We start from the raw sequence: 19,404 nt of genomic DNA, 5'->3' as shown, positions 1-19,404 counted from the left end.
GAGCAGGAGTAGGCCATTTAGCCCCTCAAGCCTGCTCCGCCATTCAATAAGATCATGGCTGATCTAATAGTGGGTTCAGTTCCACTTACCTGCCCGCTCCCCATAACCCTTATGAGGACAGACTGAGTAGACTGGGGCTATACTCATTGGAATTCAGAAGAATGAGGAGAGATCTTATAGCAACATATAAGATTATGAAGGGAATAGATAAGTTAGAAGCAGGGAAGTTGTTTCCACTGGCGGGTGAAACTAGAACTAGGGGGCATAGCCTCAAAATAAGGGGAAGCAGATTTAGGACTGAGTTGAGGAGGAACTTCTTCACACAAAGGGTTGTGAATCTGTGGAATTCCCTGCTCAGTGAAGCAGTTGAGACTATCTCATTGAATGTTTTTAAGGCAAGGATAGATAAATTTTTGAACAGTAAAGGAATTAAGGGTTATGGTGAGCGGGCAGGTAAGTGGAGCTGAGTCCACAAAAAGATCAGCCATGATCTTATTGAGTGGCGGAGCAGGCTCGAGGGGCCAGATGGCCCACTCCTGCTCCTAATTCTTATGTTCTTATGTTCTTATGATTTGATTTGGTTTGATTTATTATTGTCACATGTATTAACATAAAAATATTGTTTCTTGCGCGATATACAGACAAAGCATACTGTTCGTAGAGAAGGAAAGCAGAGAGTGCAGAATGTAGTGTTACAGTCATAGCTAGGGTGTAGTGAAAGATCAACTTAATGCAAGGTAAGTCTATTCAAAAGTCTGACAGCAGCTGGGAAGAAGCTGTTCTTGAGTCGGTTGGTACGTGACCTCAGACTTTTGTACCTTTTTCCTGATGGAAGTAGGTAGATAAAAGAACGTCCAGGGTGCGTGGGGTCCTTAGTGATGCTGGCTGCTTTGCCAAGGCAGCGGGAAGTATAGACAGAGTCAATGGATGAGAGGCTGGTTTGCGTAATGGACTGGGCTACATTCATGACCTTTTGTAGTTCCTTGCGGTCTTGGGTAGAACAGGAGCCATACCGAGCTGTGATACAATCAGAAAGAATGCTTTCTATGTTGCATCTTTAAAAGCTGGTGAAAGTCGTAATGGATATGCCAAATTTCCTTCGTCTTCTGAGAAAGTAGAGGCATTGGTGGGCTTTCTTAACTATAGTGTCGGCATGGAGGGACCAGAAAGATTGTTGGGGATCTGGACACCTAAAAACTTGAAGCTCTCGACCATTTCTACTTCGTCCCCATTGATGTAGACAGGGGCATGTTTTCCACAACGATTCCAGAAGTAGATGACTATCTCCTTCATTTTGTTGACACTGAGGAAGAGATTATTGTCATCGCACAATTCACCAGATTCTCTATCTCTTTCCTGTACTTTGTCTTGTCGTTGTTTGAGATCCGGACCACTACGGTGGTGTCATCAGCAAACTTGAAAATGGAGTTGGAGGAAATTTGGCCACACAGTCATAGGTGTATAAAGAGTGTAGTAAGGGGCTGAAGACACAGCCTTGTGGGACACCTGTTTTGAGGGTGATTGTGGAGGAGGTGTTGTTGCCTATCCTTATTGATTGAGGTCTATGGGTGAGGAAGTTCAAGATCCAGTCGCGAGGGAGGAGCTGAGGCCCAGGCCACGGAGTTTGGAGATGAGCTTCGTAGGAATAATGGTGTTGAAGGCTGAACTGTAGTCGATAAATAGGAGTCTGACATAGATGTCCTTGTTATCTAGGTGTTCCGGGATTGAATGTAGGGCCAGGGAGATGACATCTGCTGTGGACCTGTTGCGACGGTAGGCGAACTGTAGTGGATCCAGGCAATCTGGGAGGCTGGAATTGATTTGTTTTCATGACTAATCTTTCGAAGCACTTTGTAATGATGGATGTCAGAGCCACCGGACGGTAGTCGTTAAGGCACGCTGCCTGGCTTTTCATTGGTACCGGGAGGATGGTCGTCTCCTTGAAGCAGATTGGGATCTCATCTTGGTGCAAAGAGAGGTTGAAGATGTCTGCGAATACCCCTGCCTGCTGGTCCACGCAGGATCTGAGTGCTCATCCGGGTACCCCAATCGGACCAGTCACTTTCCATGGGTTGACCTTCGAGAAGGCTGCTCTGACTTATGCAATGGTGACCTCAGATATAAGTTCGTCTGAGTCTTGCGGGATGGAAAGCATGCTCTCGCTGACCTCTTGCTCAGAATGGGCATAGAATGGATTGAGCTCATCGGGGAGGGATGCATTGGAGCCGGCGATTTTACATGCCTTCATCTTGTAGCCTGTATTGTCTTGCAGACCTTGCCATAGTCGGCGTATATCTGTGTTCTGGGAAAGGGAACTTCCAAAGGGATGTAAAAATATAGCTATGGGGATGAAAGGGGGAAAAAAGATATTTAAAGAGAGATTGAAGGCTGTAAGGCGGGTATGACCATGAGATCCTGAAGAGTATGTGTGCTGAAACAGACCTGTGAAGAAAGCATCTTGCAGCCACCCTCAGGGAAGACAAGTGTTGCGTCTGCAATGTTTTGCTATAAGCTTTAGTTTTCCAGTATCGAATGAGAAAGGAAAAATTCTGTATAATACTTCCCTGTAGAAACAGTGCATGTTTGTAGTAATCTTGAGAAAATATATGAGCACCATTGCCTAAAAGGGACATTGAACTCTTGAATTTAACTAAGCAGCAATCTTTTGGGAAATGTTTGTAGAACTACTGTTAACTATGTAAATATAATATTTTGTTTTTAAGTTTTCTAAATAAATGTCAAGGTTTAACATTTAAGACTTTCAAAAGTTGATTAAAAATTTTGCTTCTGACTACAGTGCAGATAGTTTCTCATAGTAAGTACAAATGTTAAATTGTTGTGATAGCTTGTCCAAGTTTCATAGAAAGCCACAGCACAAACAGGCCCTTCGGCCCACAAGTTGCGCTGATCATATCCCTACCTCTAGGCCTATAATAGAATAGGCCTAGAGGTACCCTCTGGGTTTGGCCAGCCTGGTAATTGCCACCTGCCATATCATAATATCAGTGCCTCAGCCATTTCTTTGCTATCACATCAAATTAATCAAATTGACTGAAGACTGGCATCTGTGATGCTGGGGACCTCCAGAAGAGGCCGAGATGAGTCATTCACTTGACACTTCTGGCTGATGATTATAGCAAATGCCTCAGGGGCTCAGATGATTGACCTCCAACAACCACAACCATCTTCCTTTGTGTTAGATCTGACTCTAACCAGTGGAGAGTTTCCCCCGATTCTCATTGAGTTCAGTATTGCTAGGACTCCCTGATACAACATTCAGTTAAATGTGGCCTTGATGTCATTCACTCTCACCTCCCATTTTGGGTTCACCTCTTTTGTCTATATTTGGAACAAGGTTGCATTGAGGTCAGAAGGTGAGTGGCCTGGCAAAACCCAGACTGAGGTTATTGCTGTATAAATGCTGCTTGATGACCCTTTCCATCACTTTACTGATGAGCAAGAGTAGACTGATGGGGCGATAATTGGCCGGGTTGGATTTGCCCTGTTCCTTGTGTACACATCATACCTGGGCAATTTTCCACATTGTCAGGTAGATGCCAGTGTTGCAACTGTATTGGAACAGCTTGGCTAGGGGCATAGCAAGTTCTGGAGCTCAAGTTTCAGTACTATTGCCAGAATATTATGAGGCCCCATAGCCTTGCAGTATCCAGTGCCTTCAACCATCTCTTGATATCACATGGAGTGAATCAAATTCACTGAAGACTGGCATTTGCGATGCTGGGCCCCTCAAGAGGAGGCTGAGATGGATCACCTACCCAGCACTTCTGGCTGAAGATGACTGAAAATATTTCAGCCTTGTCTTTTGCACTGATGTGCTGGGCTCCTGGGGTTTTTCACTCTGGGTTTTCGCCTCTCCCTGGAGATCACATGGTCTGGAATGGGGGGGTGGGGGTGAGTTAATAGGTTGTAATGAACAAAGCATCGTAGCTGTGAGGGACAGCTCGGTGGATAGGATATTGGTATGTAGATAGGCTGGAAAATTGGGCGGGGATCCTGGATTCAGGATTCAATCCTGGACCGGGGAGCGGCGCAGGCTTGGAGGGCCGAAGGGCCTGTTCCTGTGCTGTATTGTTCTTTGTTCTTTGTTCCTCCTTCACTGAGGATGGGGATACTTGTGGAGCCTCCTCCTCCAGTTAGTTGTTAATTGTCCACCACCATTTGCGACTGCAAGTGGCAGGACTGCAGAGCTTAGATCTGATCCATTGATTGTGGGATCGCTTAGCTCTGTCTATTGCATGCTGTTTCTGCTGTTTGGCATGCAAGCAGTCGACGAGGTTGAGACCTCATTCTTAGGTATGCCTGGTGCTGCTCCAGGCATGCCCCCCTGCACTCTTTGCTGAACTAGGGTTGATCCCCTGGCTCGGTGGTAATGGGTAGAGTGGGGGATATACCGGGCCATGAGGTTACACACAGATTGTGCAGGATACAATTGTGCTGCTGCTGATGGCACCTCATGAGTGCCCAGCTTCTAATTACTGGACCTGTTTGAAATCTGTCCCATTTAGCACGGCGATGCTGGGCGGGATTTTACAGCCTTGCTCTGGCGAGATCGTAAAATCCCACCCGGGGCCAGCGGAGATTTCCGTGATGGGAACGTTGCCCACCCCGATTCCGGGGCAGGTGAGATGGTAAAGTTTAGGCCACTACATTAAAAACGTAATATGAATGCATTTGTTAAAGGGGATTTTCTTTGAGTTGAAGCTTAACCCCCAATAAAAAGAGAAAGGAATCCTATTTATTGTACAATCACTCTCGAAATATATAAAGCAGTAAACTGATTTTGAGTAGAGGATTGGTGAATTTTGGCTGCTCCAAACCGAGCCACTGCTCTACCCTAGTGGAATACATATGGAAGCACATTTCACAATATTTTCTGATAATGCGGAAAAATCACCTGCCTTACTGAAGAATTGTTTGGTACGATCACTGCACTGTGTTGTTTAATACAGAATAAATAGGCCAGTGTCCTACGTACCATACTTTGCTGTGCAGGCACTAGGCATTCACATTACGAGACTTCAATGATCCACTTACTACCCGACCAGCAAAAGGCATTTGCTTCCTACGGCTTAGAGCTTTAATCAAAATAGATGTGATGTCATTCCATTAGGAGAAGGCAGCTCTGGCCAATCGTTGCCGGGGATTATCGACCCAGGGTGGTTTCCTTTTACAGTCCAACCCGTCCAAGCTATTTTAAAGCCACATCATGCACAGCTGCACTTGACAATTAGCTGTAGAAGTCTCATAGCTGCATTTCTTCATTTACTGTACTCGAGTGAGGCTAAGCAACCTGGAGCTATTGGATAGAATATCCATCTCGTTGACTTGGACATTGTGTGCTTAATCTTTTAACTGGGGAAGGAAAGAAAGCCTTGTTGCTTTTTGCTTTGGTGTATGTAGGTATCTGTGTGTGTGTGTGTGTGTGTGTGTGTGTGTGTGTGTGTGGGTACATGAGTATCCTGAGGACCAACTACAAAGACTCGCTTCTCGACCCAGCACTGCACACTTCTCGCCCAGCCTGATTTCTTATTCACCCAACACTTGGCATGATTGACTGCTACTGCTGTTGTGCCCACTGCTGCTCATGAAGCGTTTTGGCAGCCTTCGAGGGAGTAAGAAACGAAAGGATCAGGATGGAAAACCAGAGAGACGCCAGTCGGAACCTCATGGCCTTTTAGGTAAGTGAGTGATGGTTAGGGCTATGGCGATTTTGTTATTTCAAAAAGGCACGTTTTGTGTCTCCATTTTACTGGTTGATGAAGTTGTAGTCTCCTGCACCTCTGCATCCCCCCGTCTTCCCCCCCCCCAATCCCCTCATTCCTCACTTTGATATAATTAGAGTTTTAGTGTAATTTATTTTCAAGTTGACTCGGTCATTTATTTGATCACTGTTTACGGGATCTTGCTGTGCATGAATTGGCTGCTGCATTTCCAACATAAATGGCAGATGGAGTTTAAGGCAGACAAGTGTAAGGTATTGCACTTTGGAAGGACAAACCAAGGTAGAAGATACAAGGTAAATGGTAGGACACTGAAGAGTAGAACAGAGGGATCTGGGAATACAGATACATAATTCCCTAAAAGTGGCGTCACAGGTAGATAGGGTCATAAAGAGTGCTTTTGGTACATTGGCCTTTATAAATCAAAGTATTGAGTATAAGAGTTGGAATGTTATGGTGAGGTTGTATAAGACATTGGTGAGGCCGAATTTAGAGTATTGTGTGCAGTTTTGGTCACCTAATTACAGGAAGGATATTAATAAGGTTGAAAGAGTGCAGAGAAGGTTTACAAGGATGTTGCCGGGACTTGAGAAACTGAGTTACAGACAAAGGTTGAATAGGTTAGGACTTTATTCCCTGGAGCGTAGAAGAATGAGGGGAGATTTGATAGAGGTGTATAAAATTATGATGGGTATAGATAGAGTGAATGCAAGCAGGCTTTTTCCACTGAGGCTAGGGGAGAAAAAAAACTAGAGGACATGGGTTAAGGGTGAAGGGGGAAAAGTTTAAAGGGAATATTAGGGGGGGCTTCTTCACGCAGAGAGTGGTGGGAGTGTGGAATGAGCTGCCAGATGAAGTGGTGAATGCGGGCTCACTTTTAACATTTAAGAAAAACTTGGACGGGTTCATGGATGAGAGGGGTGTGGAGGGATATGGTCCAGGTGCAGGTCAGTGGGACTAGGCAGAAAAATGGTTCGGCACAGCCAAGAAGGGCCACAAGTGCTGTAATGTTCTATTGTTCTATAGATTGAGTCAAGAAGCAGCTCATTAATTGCAAATTACTTTGGGGTCCAAGTTCATGAAAAGCATTTAATAACTGAAAGTTCTTTTCTTCGGACATTGTGTGTCAGATTTGTGTTTTTAATAACATGAATATTTTGATTACAAGCAAAAAGGCATTCAATAGCCAATTGGTGCATTTCATTGAGGTTAAATAATGAATCATGCGTTCTTTGCTATAGAGTTCCCTCCACATCTACCCCCCCCCCCCCCCCCCCCCTCAAGTGAACAAATTGGTTATCTCAGCCAAATGAGACACCAACTCAGAAGTTGGCAAGTAAAATCAGGGGGTGCAGACCGCTGTTGGTTTTGAGTGGTTCCCAGTGGTCAGTATATAGACCGTTTTGTAAATTGGATACAGTGGCGCAATGAACAGGAAGCAAGTTACCTTTTGTTTGTATTTATTAGTGCAGAAGGAGCCCATTGAGCTGCACTGACAACAATCCCATCCAGGTCCTATCCCTGTAACCCCATGTATCTACCCCACTCATCCCCCGGACACTATTTAGCATGGCCAATCCACCTAACCTACGCATCTTTGGACTCCAGGAGGAAACTCATGCAGACACGCGAAGAACGTGCAAACTCCGCACAGTCACCCATGGCCAAATTGAATCCGACCCCCTGGCGTTGTGAGGCAGCAGTGCTAACCACTGTGCCACCATGCCAGGGTGCTATCTGCTGTCTCCATTGTACAAAATTGCAGTGAGTGGGGAATAGATCAAAGTGCATCGTCCTGAACATTCTGACAGTAATGGCGAATCTGACTTTCCTGCTAAAAAGACGATCACTGTATTCCAGTTCTTCAGGTGTGAGTTAAACTGCAGTCGGAAATTACAGCTGGTGAACTTAAATGACATTAAGGGTTAAGAAAAAAACAAACTCGCATTTATGCAGCACCTTTCATGACCTCAAAGCAATTCAAAGCCGATCAAGTTTGAATTATTGTCACTTGTAATGTACAAAACCCAGCAGCCAATTCAATGCACAGCAAGATCCCGTAAACAGTGAGGTGACAATGATGCTGGTTGAGGAATGAGTATTGGTCAGGATACCAGGGAGACCTTCTCTGCTCTACTTTAGAATAGTGTCACTGGATCATTTATGCCTATCTAGTTTAACGTCTTGTTTGATAGACAGCTCCTCTGATAATGCTGCATTCCCTCAGTCAGCTTAGATTTTGTGCTCAGGTCTCTGGCATGAATGCACAGTCTTTTGAATCAGAGGCAAAGGTGCTACCCCCGAGTCACAGTTCATATTAAGAATTTGATTAAAGCTTGATTAACAAAACCCTCAACTGGAACAGCAGCTCATCAAAGTCCTTTTATAATTTAAATTGATGAAGACCTGGTGTGAATACTTGGCACTTCCTGCAGTTCTGACCAACTCCAATTTGGCAGCTCTATAAACTCACCATTCTACAACTAGCTCCCAATGTTCACTTTTCTGAAACCAGCTCCCTTTGATTACAGCATGAAAACGACCTCGTATGTTTATATAATAAAACCAGCTCGTCTGTTCACCGTATTAAAACCAACTCCTATGTCCTGAGAATCATAATGTCACATTTTCATGTAGCTGGGACAAGGAACGTGACATACATGAGAGGAATCAACACACTCTAGTATCAATCCTCAACTCAAAGTGCCGAGTGTAAAATTTCCTGTGAATTCTGGAACATTCAACGTCAGCGCATTCTGCAATTCTTAAATATAGCTCCTCCAATTCGGGCCTCTTGTACATCTCATGATTTTGATCTCTGCACCGTTGACAGCCATGTCTTTGGCTGCTTGGGCCTTAAGCTCCACAATTCCCTGTCCAAAGTCAAACACGCAGGTTCAGCAAGCAATTGGGAAAGTTAGTGGTATGTTAGGGTTTGTTACAAAAGAATTGGAGTGTAAGACTAAATAAGTATTATTACAATTATCCAGGGCATTGGTAAGGCCACACCTGGTGTATTGTGTGCAGTTTAGGTCCCCTTACCTAAAGAAGGGCATATTAGTCCTTGAGGGAGTGCAACGAAGGTTCACTCGATTGGTTCTAAGAAAGAGGAGAGACATTCCCTGGTGTTTAAGTTTATTTACTATTTATTAGTGTCACAAGTAGGCTTACATTAACACTGCAATGAAGTTACTGTGAAAATCCCCAAGTCGCCACACTCCAGCACCTGTTCAGGTACACTGAGGGAGAATTTAGCATGACCAATCAACCTAACCAGCAGGCCTCTTGGAGTGTGGGAGGAAACCGGAGCACCCGAAGGAAACCCACGCAGACACGGGAAGAACGTGCAGACTCCGCACAGACAGTGATCCCAGCTGGGAATCGAACCCGGGTCCCTGGCCTTGTAAGGCAGCAGTGGTAACCACTGTGTCACCATGCTGCCCCTCATTATTTAGATGAATGAGGGATGATCTAATCAAGATGTATAAAATTCAAAAGGGGCGTGACAGGTAAGATGCTGAGAAAATGCTTCCCCTGGCTGAGGAATCTACAGCACAGACTTCGAATAAGGATCCGCCATTGTGGACTCAGAAAAACAGAACTTTCTATGCTCAGAGGGCTGTGAATCTTTTGATTTTTCTATCTGAGATGTTCAGCCATTGAGTATAGTAACAGCACTGTGGGTGTACCTAACAGCACTGTGGGTGTACCTAACACCACATGGAGTGCAGTACTGCAAGAAAGCAGCTCACCACCACCTTCTCAGGGGCATTCAGGGATGACCAATAAACATTGGCCTCGCCAGCGATGCCCACCCCCCGTGAATGAATTTAAAAAAACAAATTTCAAAACAGAGGTCAATAGACTAATGGATACTAAGGGATACGGGGAAAGTGAAGGAAGGTGAAGTTGAGGTGCAAGATCGGCCATGATCTTGGTGGAACAAGCTCAAAGATGTGAAGAGGACACAAGGGTGGGTTAAATGAGTGGCAGAATGGAAAAGCATATTGTCTAAATGGTGAGCTATTGTAGAACTCTAAGATGCAGAGAGATCGAGATGTCCTAGTGCATGAATTGCAAAAGGCTAATATGCAGGTACAGCAAGTAATTAGGAAAGCTGATAGAATGTTATCATTTATTGCAAGGGGAATAGAATAAAGAAGTAGGGAAGAGATCCTAAATGAATATTTCCCACCAGTTTCACTGTTGAGAAAGGCATGGATGTTAGGGAACTTGGGGAAATAAATAGTGATGTCTTGAGGAGTGTACATATAACAGAGAAGGAGATGCTGGAAGTCTTAAAACGCACCAAGGTAGATAAATCCCTGGGACCTGATGAAGCATATCCTAGGACATTGTGGGAGGCTAGGGAGGAAATTACGGGTCTCCTAGCAGAGATATTTGAATCATCGATTGTCACTGAAGATTGGAGGGTGGCAAATGTTGTGCCTTTGTGTAATAAGAGCTGCGGGGAAAACCTGTGGGAACTACAGGCCGGTGAGCCTCACATCTGTAGTGGGTAAGTTGTTAGAAGGTATTTTGAGAGACAGGATCGACAGGCATTTCGAGAAGCAAGGACTGATTAGGGACACAGTCAGCATGGCTTTGTGAGTGGAAAATCATGTCTCACTAATTTGATTGAGTTTTTTGAAGGGGTAACCAAGAAGGTAGATGAGGACAGTGCAGTTGATGTTGTCTACATGTACTTCAGCAAGGCCTTTGACAGGTAGGTTGTTGCATAAAGTTAAATCTCATGGGGTCCAGGGTGAGGTAGCCAAATGGATACAAAAGTGGCTTGATGGCAGAAGACAAAGGATGGTTGTAGAGGGTTGTTTTTCAAACTGGAGGCCTGTGACTAGCGGTGTGCCTCAGGGGTCGGTGCTGGGTCCACTGTTATTTGCCATTTATATTAATGATTTGGATGAGAATTTAGGAGGCATAGTTAGTAAGTTTGCAGATGACACCAAGGTTGGTGGCATAATGGACAGTGAAGAAGGTTATCTATGATTGCAACGGGATCTTGATCAATTGGGCCAGTGGGTTGACAAATGGCAGATGGAGTTTAATTTAGATAAATGCGAGGTGTTGCATTTTGGTAGATTGAACCAGGGCAGGACTTACTCAGTTAATGGTAGGGCATTGGGGAGAGTTATAGAACAAAGAGATCCAGGGATACAGGTTCATAGCTCCTTGAAAGTGGAGTCACAGGTGGACAGAGTGGTGAAGAAGGCGTTCGGCATGCTTGGTTTCATTGGTCAGAACATTGAATACAGGAGTTGGGACATCTTGTTGAAGTTGTAAAAGACATTGGTAAAACCACACTTGGAATACTGTGTACAGTTCTGGTCACCCTATTATAGAAAGGATATTATTAAACTAGAAAGAGTGCAGAAAAGATTTACTAGGATGCCACCGGGACTTGATGGTTTGAGTTATAAAGAGAACTGGATAGACTGGGACTTTTTTCTCTGGAGCGTAGGAGGATTAAGGGTGACCTTATAGACGTCTATAAAGTAATGAGGGGCATAGATCAGCGAGATAGTCAATATCTTTTCCCAAAGCTAGGAGAGTCTAAAACTAGAGGGCATATGTTTAAGGTGAGAGGGGAGAAATACAGAAGCACCCAGAGGGGCAATTTTTTCACACAGAGAGTGGTGAGTGTCTGGAACAAGCTGCCAGAGGTAGTAGTAGAGGCGGATACAATTTTGTCTTTTAAAAAGCATTTAGACAGTGACATGTTTAAGATGGGTATAGAGAGATATGGGCCAAATGCGGGCAATTGGGACTAGCTTAGGGGTTGAAAATAAGGGCGGCATGGACAAGTTGGGCTGAAGGGCCTGTTTCCATGCTGTAAACCTCTATGACTCTATGCTCCAATTGTACAGGGCATTGGTGAGACCACTTTTGGAGCATTGTGTACAGTATTGGTTTCCTTATTTAAGGAAGGATGTAAATGCATTTGAAACAATTCACAGAAGGTTTACAAAACTAATACCCGGAATGGGCAGATTGTCTTATGAGGTAAGGTTGGATGAACTCAGCTTGTATCCACTGGAGTTTAGAAGAGTAAGGAGTGACTTGATTGTCAAAATCCATCTGGATCTTAGATGTTTCAAAGTGGATGTGGAGAGGATGTGGGGCAGCACGGTGGCACAGTGGTTAACACTGCTGTCTCACAGAGCCAAGGACCCAGGTTCAATTCTGGCCTTGGGTGACTGTGTGGAGTTTGCATGTTCTCCCCATGTCTGTGTGGGTTGCTTCCGGGTGCTCCGGTTTTCTCCCACACTCCAAAGATGTGCAGGTGTCAAGTGCTAAGCACGTGGTTCCACAAGGACTTGCTCAACTTCATGTGATAGTGAAGGACTTTGTTGAGATCCTGGTGGATGGGGAGCTGTTTTTTCCCCTTGATTCTAGAGGATTACGGCATCCTGGTGAATGGATGGGGAAACCGGTGTGCTGTGGTTGTTGGGGTCCATTTGAGGATTGCTGTGTTCCTTGAGTGTACCTTGTTCTGATGCATATCAGTGCATGGTATACTACTTCAAGTTGCACAGAGCCATTGATGATGTCTGAAGTGCTGATCCCAATGTATTATAGTTCTGCCGGCACGGATTTGTTCAGGGCAAGTTAACTAAACTATTCACAGAAAATGCTGGAAATATTCAGCAGGTCAGGGCAGCATTTGTGGAAACGGAGTTAACATTTCTGGTCATTGACTCTTCGTCACCCTGTTTTGATCAAGGATCATTGACCTGAAAGGTCAACTCTGTTTCTCTTTCCACAGCCACTGTCATTCTGACTTGGAAATTTATCGCCGTACCTTCACTGTCGCTGTGTCAAAATCCTAGAATTCCCTCCTTTGCAGCCTACACCACAGGAACTGCCGGGGTTCAAGAAGGCAGCTTGCCACCACCGTCTCAAGAGCAGTTAGGGATGGGCAATAATTGCTGGCCAAGTCAGCGGCACTCACATCCCATAAATTAATTCTTTATATTGATGTTTAACCAACTTGCTTGAGTTTCTTGAACAAGAATCAAGAGGATTGATAAAGGTGAGGCATCAACTAGAGTACTGTGGCCAGTTCTGGGCACTGCATTTTTGGAAGGGATGCAAAGACATTAGAGAGACTGCAGAAATGATTCACAAAAATTGTGTCGATGGATTGGAGAAGCTGGCACTGTTCTCCTTGGAGAAGAAAAGATTGAGAGATTTGAGAGAGCTGTTGACAGCCAAGAGGGTCTGGATGGAGTGCCGAGGGAGAAACTGTTCCCATTGGTGGAAGGATTGAGAATGAGAGGACATGGATAAGGTCGTTGGCAAAAGCAGTAACTGAAACATGAGGAAAAACTTGCCCGCACAGTGAGTGGTTAGGATCTGGAATGGACTTGCCTGAGAGTGTAATGGAGGCAGAGTCGATCAACACTTCTAAAGAGGAATTGGGCAGTTGTGTGAAGAAAAAATAATTGCTGGGCTACAAGGAAATATTCGGGGAATGGGCCCAGGTGAATTGCTCTTGCAGAGAACTGGCCCAAAACCAATGGGCCAAATAGCCTCCTTCTGTGCTGTAACCATTCATATGATCATACATGTGAATTAGGAGCAGGGGTAGGCCATTCAGCCCCTCAAGCCTGCTTTGCCATTGAATAAGATCATGGCTGATCTGATTGTGGCCTCAACTTCACATTCTGCCTACCCACCCTTTAATCTTTGAAGTTGATGATTCTCTGAGTGCTTATCCAATTGATTTTTGAAAGCTATGATTGAATCTGCCTCCACCACCTTTTCAGACAGTGTGTTCCTGATCATAGAATCATAGAATCCCTACAGTACAGAAAGAGGCCATTCGCCCCATCGAGTCTGCACCGACCACAATCCCACCCAGGCCCTACCTCCGTATCCCTGCATATTTACCCACTAATCCCTCTAACCTACGCATCTCAGGACACTAAGGGCAATTTTATCATGGCCAATCAACCTAACCTGCACATCTTTGGACTGTGGGAGGAAACCGGAGCACCCGGAGGAAACCCATGCAGACACGAGGAGAATGTGCAAACTCCACACAGACAGTGACCCGAGCCGGGAATCGAACCCTTGTCCCTGGAGCTGTGAAGCAGCAGTGCTAACCACTGTGCTACCGTGCCGCCTGCTACCGTGATAGTTCCACTAATGCTCTCTTGTTGTATTTGGCTTAGGATTTGATTCCTGTCCAGGGCCAAGGGTCTGAAGTCTCCCCTTCTGAGCAGTAGAGTTGAACCACACTGTACCATTTAGGCATGCAAATGCTTTGCACTACAGAATTCTCTTGGAGCCCTTATAGAAGTTGACCTATTTAAATTAAACAGCCATTGAAAATAGCATGTCCAAACACATTAGATATTTGCACGTTAACATTGCACAGCATGGTTTCACTTCAAAAGAACTCTAATTGAATTTATGAACGCAGTTTGAATCCACTTGCTAGTTGGCATTACTAGACAATCTAAAATTGCTTATAACATGCCGTTAATTAATGAGATTGAGGGTGGTTAGTTGGGGTAATTAGAAAATAACATAACACTAAAACAAAATGGTGTGGCTGCTATACATCTGAGACAAAAACAAAATGTGCAGTAAAGCACTCAGCAGGTCAGGCAGCGTCCGCGGAGAGAGAGAAATGGGCTTTATCGTTTTGGTCAATGACCTTTGATCAGGATTGAATGATGTTCAAAGTTGTGCAGCTTTTAACCAAATCCAGAGCCATGGGAATGAGGAGCTTAAGGGATGAAAGGGGAAGAGAGCAGTTGACAAAAAAGGTGATGGTGCAATGCAATTGATGGGTCATGAAACACGAGAACAGAAACAAAGAATACAAATTAAAAGGCCTTCATCTGGCGGGGGAGCTTTGCTCTCCTTCTGTTAGTGAGAAACCTGAGCTGGGAGTAACACCTGGTGAAAAATTGACCCTTCCCATCAATGAGCTACTTGATCCTTTGGATAGGTTAGACAGTCACCAAAAATTGAACTTTGCCAGTTCACCCTCCCCTCTTTTTTGCAGTTGCAAGATGCAGTTTTCTACATTGTTACTATTACATTCTTACAAGGTGAATGTAACATGGGACAAAAGGCTTTAGAAACTTCCCACAGTTGGACATAGGACATAGGAACAGGAGTGGACCATTCAGCCCATCAAGCCTGCTCGTCATTCAGTGATTATGGCTGATCATCTCACACGTTCTCCAGATCCCTTTCTGTGATTGGAATTGAGAAACCTGTCAATTTCTACTTCAAACATACTCAATAGCTGAGCTTCTGTGGCCCAGAGAATTCCAAAGATTCAGAACACTTTGAGTAAAAACATTTCTCCTCATCTCAGTGCTAAGTGACTTTGTCCTTTTGGAATTATGTCTCCTGGTTCTAGACTGCCCATCCAGGGGAAACATCTTACCTGTCTATCCCTTTCTCATACCTGTCTATCCCTTTCTCATACCTGTCTATCCCTTTCTCATACCTGTCTATCCCTTTCTCATTCTGCAAAGCTCTAAAGATACAGGCCCTGTTTCACCAATCTCTCTTCATAGGGGACCATACAACATCCACTGATCCACCTTTATCAATTATGTGAGTAACATTCTCAAACAAACAGGTTCCCATTCATAAATCCATGTTGACTCTGCCCAATCAGATCATTTATTTTCCAAGTGTCCATTTACTTGGACCTTGGACCTTAAAAGTGTCTTTTTATAGGCTGCTCTGTACCTTTTATAATAGATTCTAGCATTTTCCCTTATTGATGTCAGGCTTTTTTTAAATTCATTCGTGGGACATGGGCGTCGATGGTTGGCAGGCATTTATTGCTCATCCTTAGTTGACCTCAGAGGGCAGTTGCGAGTCAAATACATTGCTGTGGATCTCCAGTCACATGTAGGCCTGACCCGGTAAGGACGGCAGATTGTGGACATTACTGAATCAGTTTTTTCTGACAATCGGCAATGGTTTCATGGTCATCAGTAGATTCTTAATTCCAGATATTTTTTATCGAATTCAAATTCCACCATGTGCCGTGGCGGGATTCAAACCCAGGTCCCCAGAACATTAGCTGAGTTTCTGGATTAATAGTCTAGCAATAATACCTCTAAGCCATTGCCTGGACCTAACAGGTCTGTAATTCTGTGTTTTCTCTTGTCTCTCAGATATTGGGGTGACAGTGTGGTTGACTCTCAAGTGCCCTCTGAAATGGAGGGCAGTTGGGGATGGGCAGTAAGTTCTGGCCCAGCCAGCGATGCCCAAATCCTGTCAATGAATTTAAAAACAATCCTTGCTCTGTAAAAATGAGAGTGGTATCTGCAGTCATAGGGCGGAATTCTCCAGCCGCGCTGATCTAAAAGCCGGAAATTCCTGCCCAACTATCAATGGGCCTTGCCATTGTTCGCGACCTGCCCGCTACAATTGCAATGGCAGGTGGGGTGGGAGAATTCCGGCCATAGTGTTTTACTGCCTTATCAATGCACCTTGCACAACTCACTAACTTTCTGATAAAGGTCCACAATGTGTGCTGCACAATCAGAGGTGCCGCCTTTTGGATTAATTGTTAAACTGAAGCTCTGTCCTTTCAGGTGGTCATAAAAGACTCAATTTCTTGTGCTAATTTTAAAATTTTCTTATTTATTTACAAATCTGTAAGTCTGGCCTACAAGGTTTTGGATCTAGTAACACAAAAGGCAATTTCATGTCTAGTTTTCTTTTAAGCAAAGTGAATTTAGTCCTGCTAAGTGGCAGGTGCCTGTATTTTGGGGGGGGGGTTAGGGTTAACTGCTAAGCAGGTAATACTGTGCAGGTAAAAATCAATAATGCCAGAAATATATAGACGGTCAACCAGCATCGGTGAAAGAACAGAACGAGTTAATCTTTCCGGTATATATCCTTCATCAGATCTGATGAAATGTATATGATGCGCGACAATAAGCACGTGGAACCAAGGCTTCGGTATTGAAGGCTTTAATAGAGTAACAATGGAACTACTAACACGAATACACCAGTTCAGACTGAAGGGGTCCTGCCGGAGCAGGGGGTCTTATACCTCGCCACCGGAGGCGGGACCCCACTGGAATGTGCCATGATAACTCTTATAACAGGTAAACACCCTAACCCAACAACATTGTACAACCCCCACAGTAACAACACCCTAGCCCAACAGTAACATAGTAACAACCCCCAGTGGTGAACCAACGATGGTTCACCACATTCACCCCTCCTTTAAGAACAAAAGGTGGCGGGGTGCACGAAAAACAGGTCATATAAACAGACAAATCACAGGATTCACAAGTCCAGACGGTCTGGAGGACCGCACCGACGCTGCGATCTCCTCAACACCGGTTGCGAAACCGGAGCAGGTGCTTGTGGTGGCGCTCTTTCCAAAGCAACGTCTGGCTGTCCCCTCAAGGACTCCCGGGCCGGCCGGCCCTGGTGAGGCGATGGTGCAGGGGATCCTGGAACGTTTGGTGGTGGTGGTGGTGGTGATGATGGTGGCGCCGATCTCCGAGTCTCAGGCAAGCTGTACATGGGAGTAAAAGTGTTATGCACTGGTCCCGGTGCTGACCGCGCCACGTCTGGGGAAGCAATGAGGAGTAGTGGATTCGTGACTGGGGGAATAGGAGCGACAGGAGTTGCTACGTCCCCTGCGGGCGCCAGGTCTCTAATGGAGACAGTGTCCTCTCGCCCGTCAGGATATGCCACATAGGCATACTGAGGGTTGGCGTGGAGGAGTTGGACCGGTTCGACCAAGGGGTCGGACTTGCGAGCCCTCACATGTCGCCGCAGAAGGACGGGTCCTGGGTACGTCAACCAGGCTGGCAATGAGGTTCCCGAGGACGACTTCCGAGGGAATGAGAACATCCTCTCGTGGGGAGTAGCATTGGTTGCCGTACACAGGAGGGAGCGGATAGAATGGAGCGCATTTGGAAGGACCTCCTGCCAACGGGAGACTGGAAGGCCCCTGGATTTCAGTGCCAGTAGGACAGCCTTCCAGACTGTAGCATTCTCCCTTTCCACCTGTCCGTTACCCCTAGGGTTGTAGCTCGTGGTTCTACTAGAGGCAATCCCGAATGAGAGCAGGAATTGCCTCAAGTCGTTGCTCATGAACGACGAGCCCCTGTCGCTATGAATGTAGCAGGGGTACCCGAACAGGGTAAAAAGTTCACTGAAAGCCTTGATGACGGTGGCAGTCGACGTGTCCGCACAGGGGACAACAAACGGAAACCGGGAATACTCGTCTATTATGTTGAGGAAATAGACATTCCGGTCCGTTGAGGGAAGGGGGCCCTTAAAATCCACACTCAGCCTCTCAAAAGGGCGAGTGGCCTTGACCAATTGTGCCCGGTCTGGTCGATAAAAGTGTGGTTTGCATTCTGCGCAAATCCGACAGCTTCTAGTCACTGACCTGACATCCTCCACCAAGTAAGGCAGGTTGCGGGCTTTGACCAAGTGGTAGAGTCTGGTGACTCCAGGATGACACAGATCATTGTGGAGAGCCTTCAAGCGGTCCTCCTGCATGATGGCGCATGTTCCGCGTGAGAGGGCATCCGAGGGCTCATTGAGCTTCCCTGGACGATACATAATATCGTAATTATAGGTGGAGAGCTCAATTCTCCACCGCAAGATCTTATCGTTCTTGATCTTGCCCCTCTGCGTGTTGCTGAACATAAACGCCACGGATCGTTGATCCGTGATCAGGGTGAACCGCTTCCCTGCCAGGTAATGGCGCCAGTGTCTGACTGCCTCCACAATGGCCTGAGCCTCCTTCTCCACCGCTGAGTGCCGAATTTCTGGGCCTTGAAGGGTGCGGGAAAAGAACGCGACGGGCCTGCCTGCCTGGTTTAGTGTGGCGGCTAGGGCGAAATCAGATGCATCACTCTCCACCTGGAAAGGAATGGATTCATCCACCGCGTGCATCGTGGCTTTCGAGATGTCGCTCTTCAAAGCCTTGAAGGCCAATTGGGCCTCCGGCGTAAGTGGGAAGGTCGTGGACTTAATGAGCGGACGAGCTTTGTCCGCGTAGTTGGGGACCCACTGTGCATAATACGAAAAGAACCCGAGGCATCTCCTCAGTGCTTTCGTGCTAGCGGGCAAGGGAAGTTCAGTGAGTGGGCGCATACGGTCTGGATCAGGGCCAATGACCCCGTTTTCCACCACGTATCCGAGGATGGCTAACCTACACGTACGGAATACGCACTTCTCCCTGTTATAGGTCAGATTCAGGCGAGATGCAGTGTGCAGAAAGTGTTGGAGATTCGTGTCGTGGTCCTGCTGGTCATGGCCGCAGATGGTGACGTTATCCAGGTACGGGAAGGTAGCCCGCAACCCGTTCTGGTCCACCATTCGGTCCATAGCACGCTGGAAGACCGAGACCCCATTGGTGACACCAAATGGAACCCTGAGGAATTGGTATAGACGACCATCGGCCTTAAAAGCCGTATATTGTCGGTCCTCTGGGCGGATGGGGAGTTGATGGTAGGCGGACTTAAGGTCTATGGTAGAAAACACTCGGTACTGCGCAATCTGATTGACCATATCAGAAATGCGCGGGAGAGGATACGCATCCAGCTGCGTATAACGATTAATGGTCTGACTATAGTCGATGACCATCCGAGGTTTGTTCCCGCTTTTGACTACCACGACCTGCGCT

The 19,404-nt window shown here is 45.8% G+C and overlaps 1 protein-coding gene across 11 annotated transcripts in view; it reads left to right on the top strand.

Moving 5' to 3' along the window:
* Window positions 1-19,404, top strand: part of LOC144506100 (5'-AMP-activated protein kinase subunit gamma-2-like) — a 496,688-nt gene that overhangs the window by 282,239 nt on the left and 195,045 nt on the right. The window contains exon 1 of one of the 11 annotated variants that reach the window (XM_078231997.1): window positions 5,244-5,699. The exons of 9 other annotated variants lie outside the window; for them this stretch is intronic. In XM_078231997.1, the coding sequence (XP_078088123.1) occupies window positions 5,606-5,699 (94 nt within the window). In that variant the 5' untranslated portion in view covers window positions 5,244-5,605. Of the gene's footprint in view, window positions 1-5,243; window positions 5,700-19,404 lie in introns of those variants that run through there. One more of the 11 variants, XM_078231990.1, reaches the window with a different exon arrangement.

The sequence above is a fragment of the Mustelus asterias genome, chromosome 2, assembly GCF_964213995.1.
Source record: "Mustelus asterias chromosome 2, sMusAst1.hap1.1, whole genome shotgun sequence".
In the NCBI taxonomy this organism is placed as follows: domain Eukaryota; kingdom Metazoa; phylum Chordata; class Chondrichthyes; order Carcharhiniformes; family Triakidae; genus Mustelus; species Mustelus asterias.
Note: the sequence above shows the minus strand (reverse complement) of the source record. Positions and strands in the feature narration are given on the sequence as shown.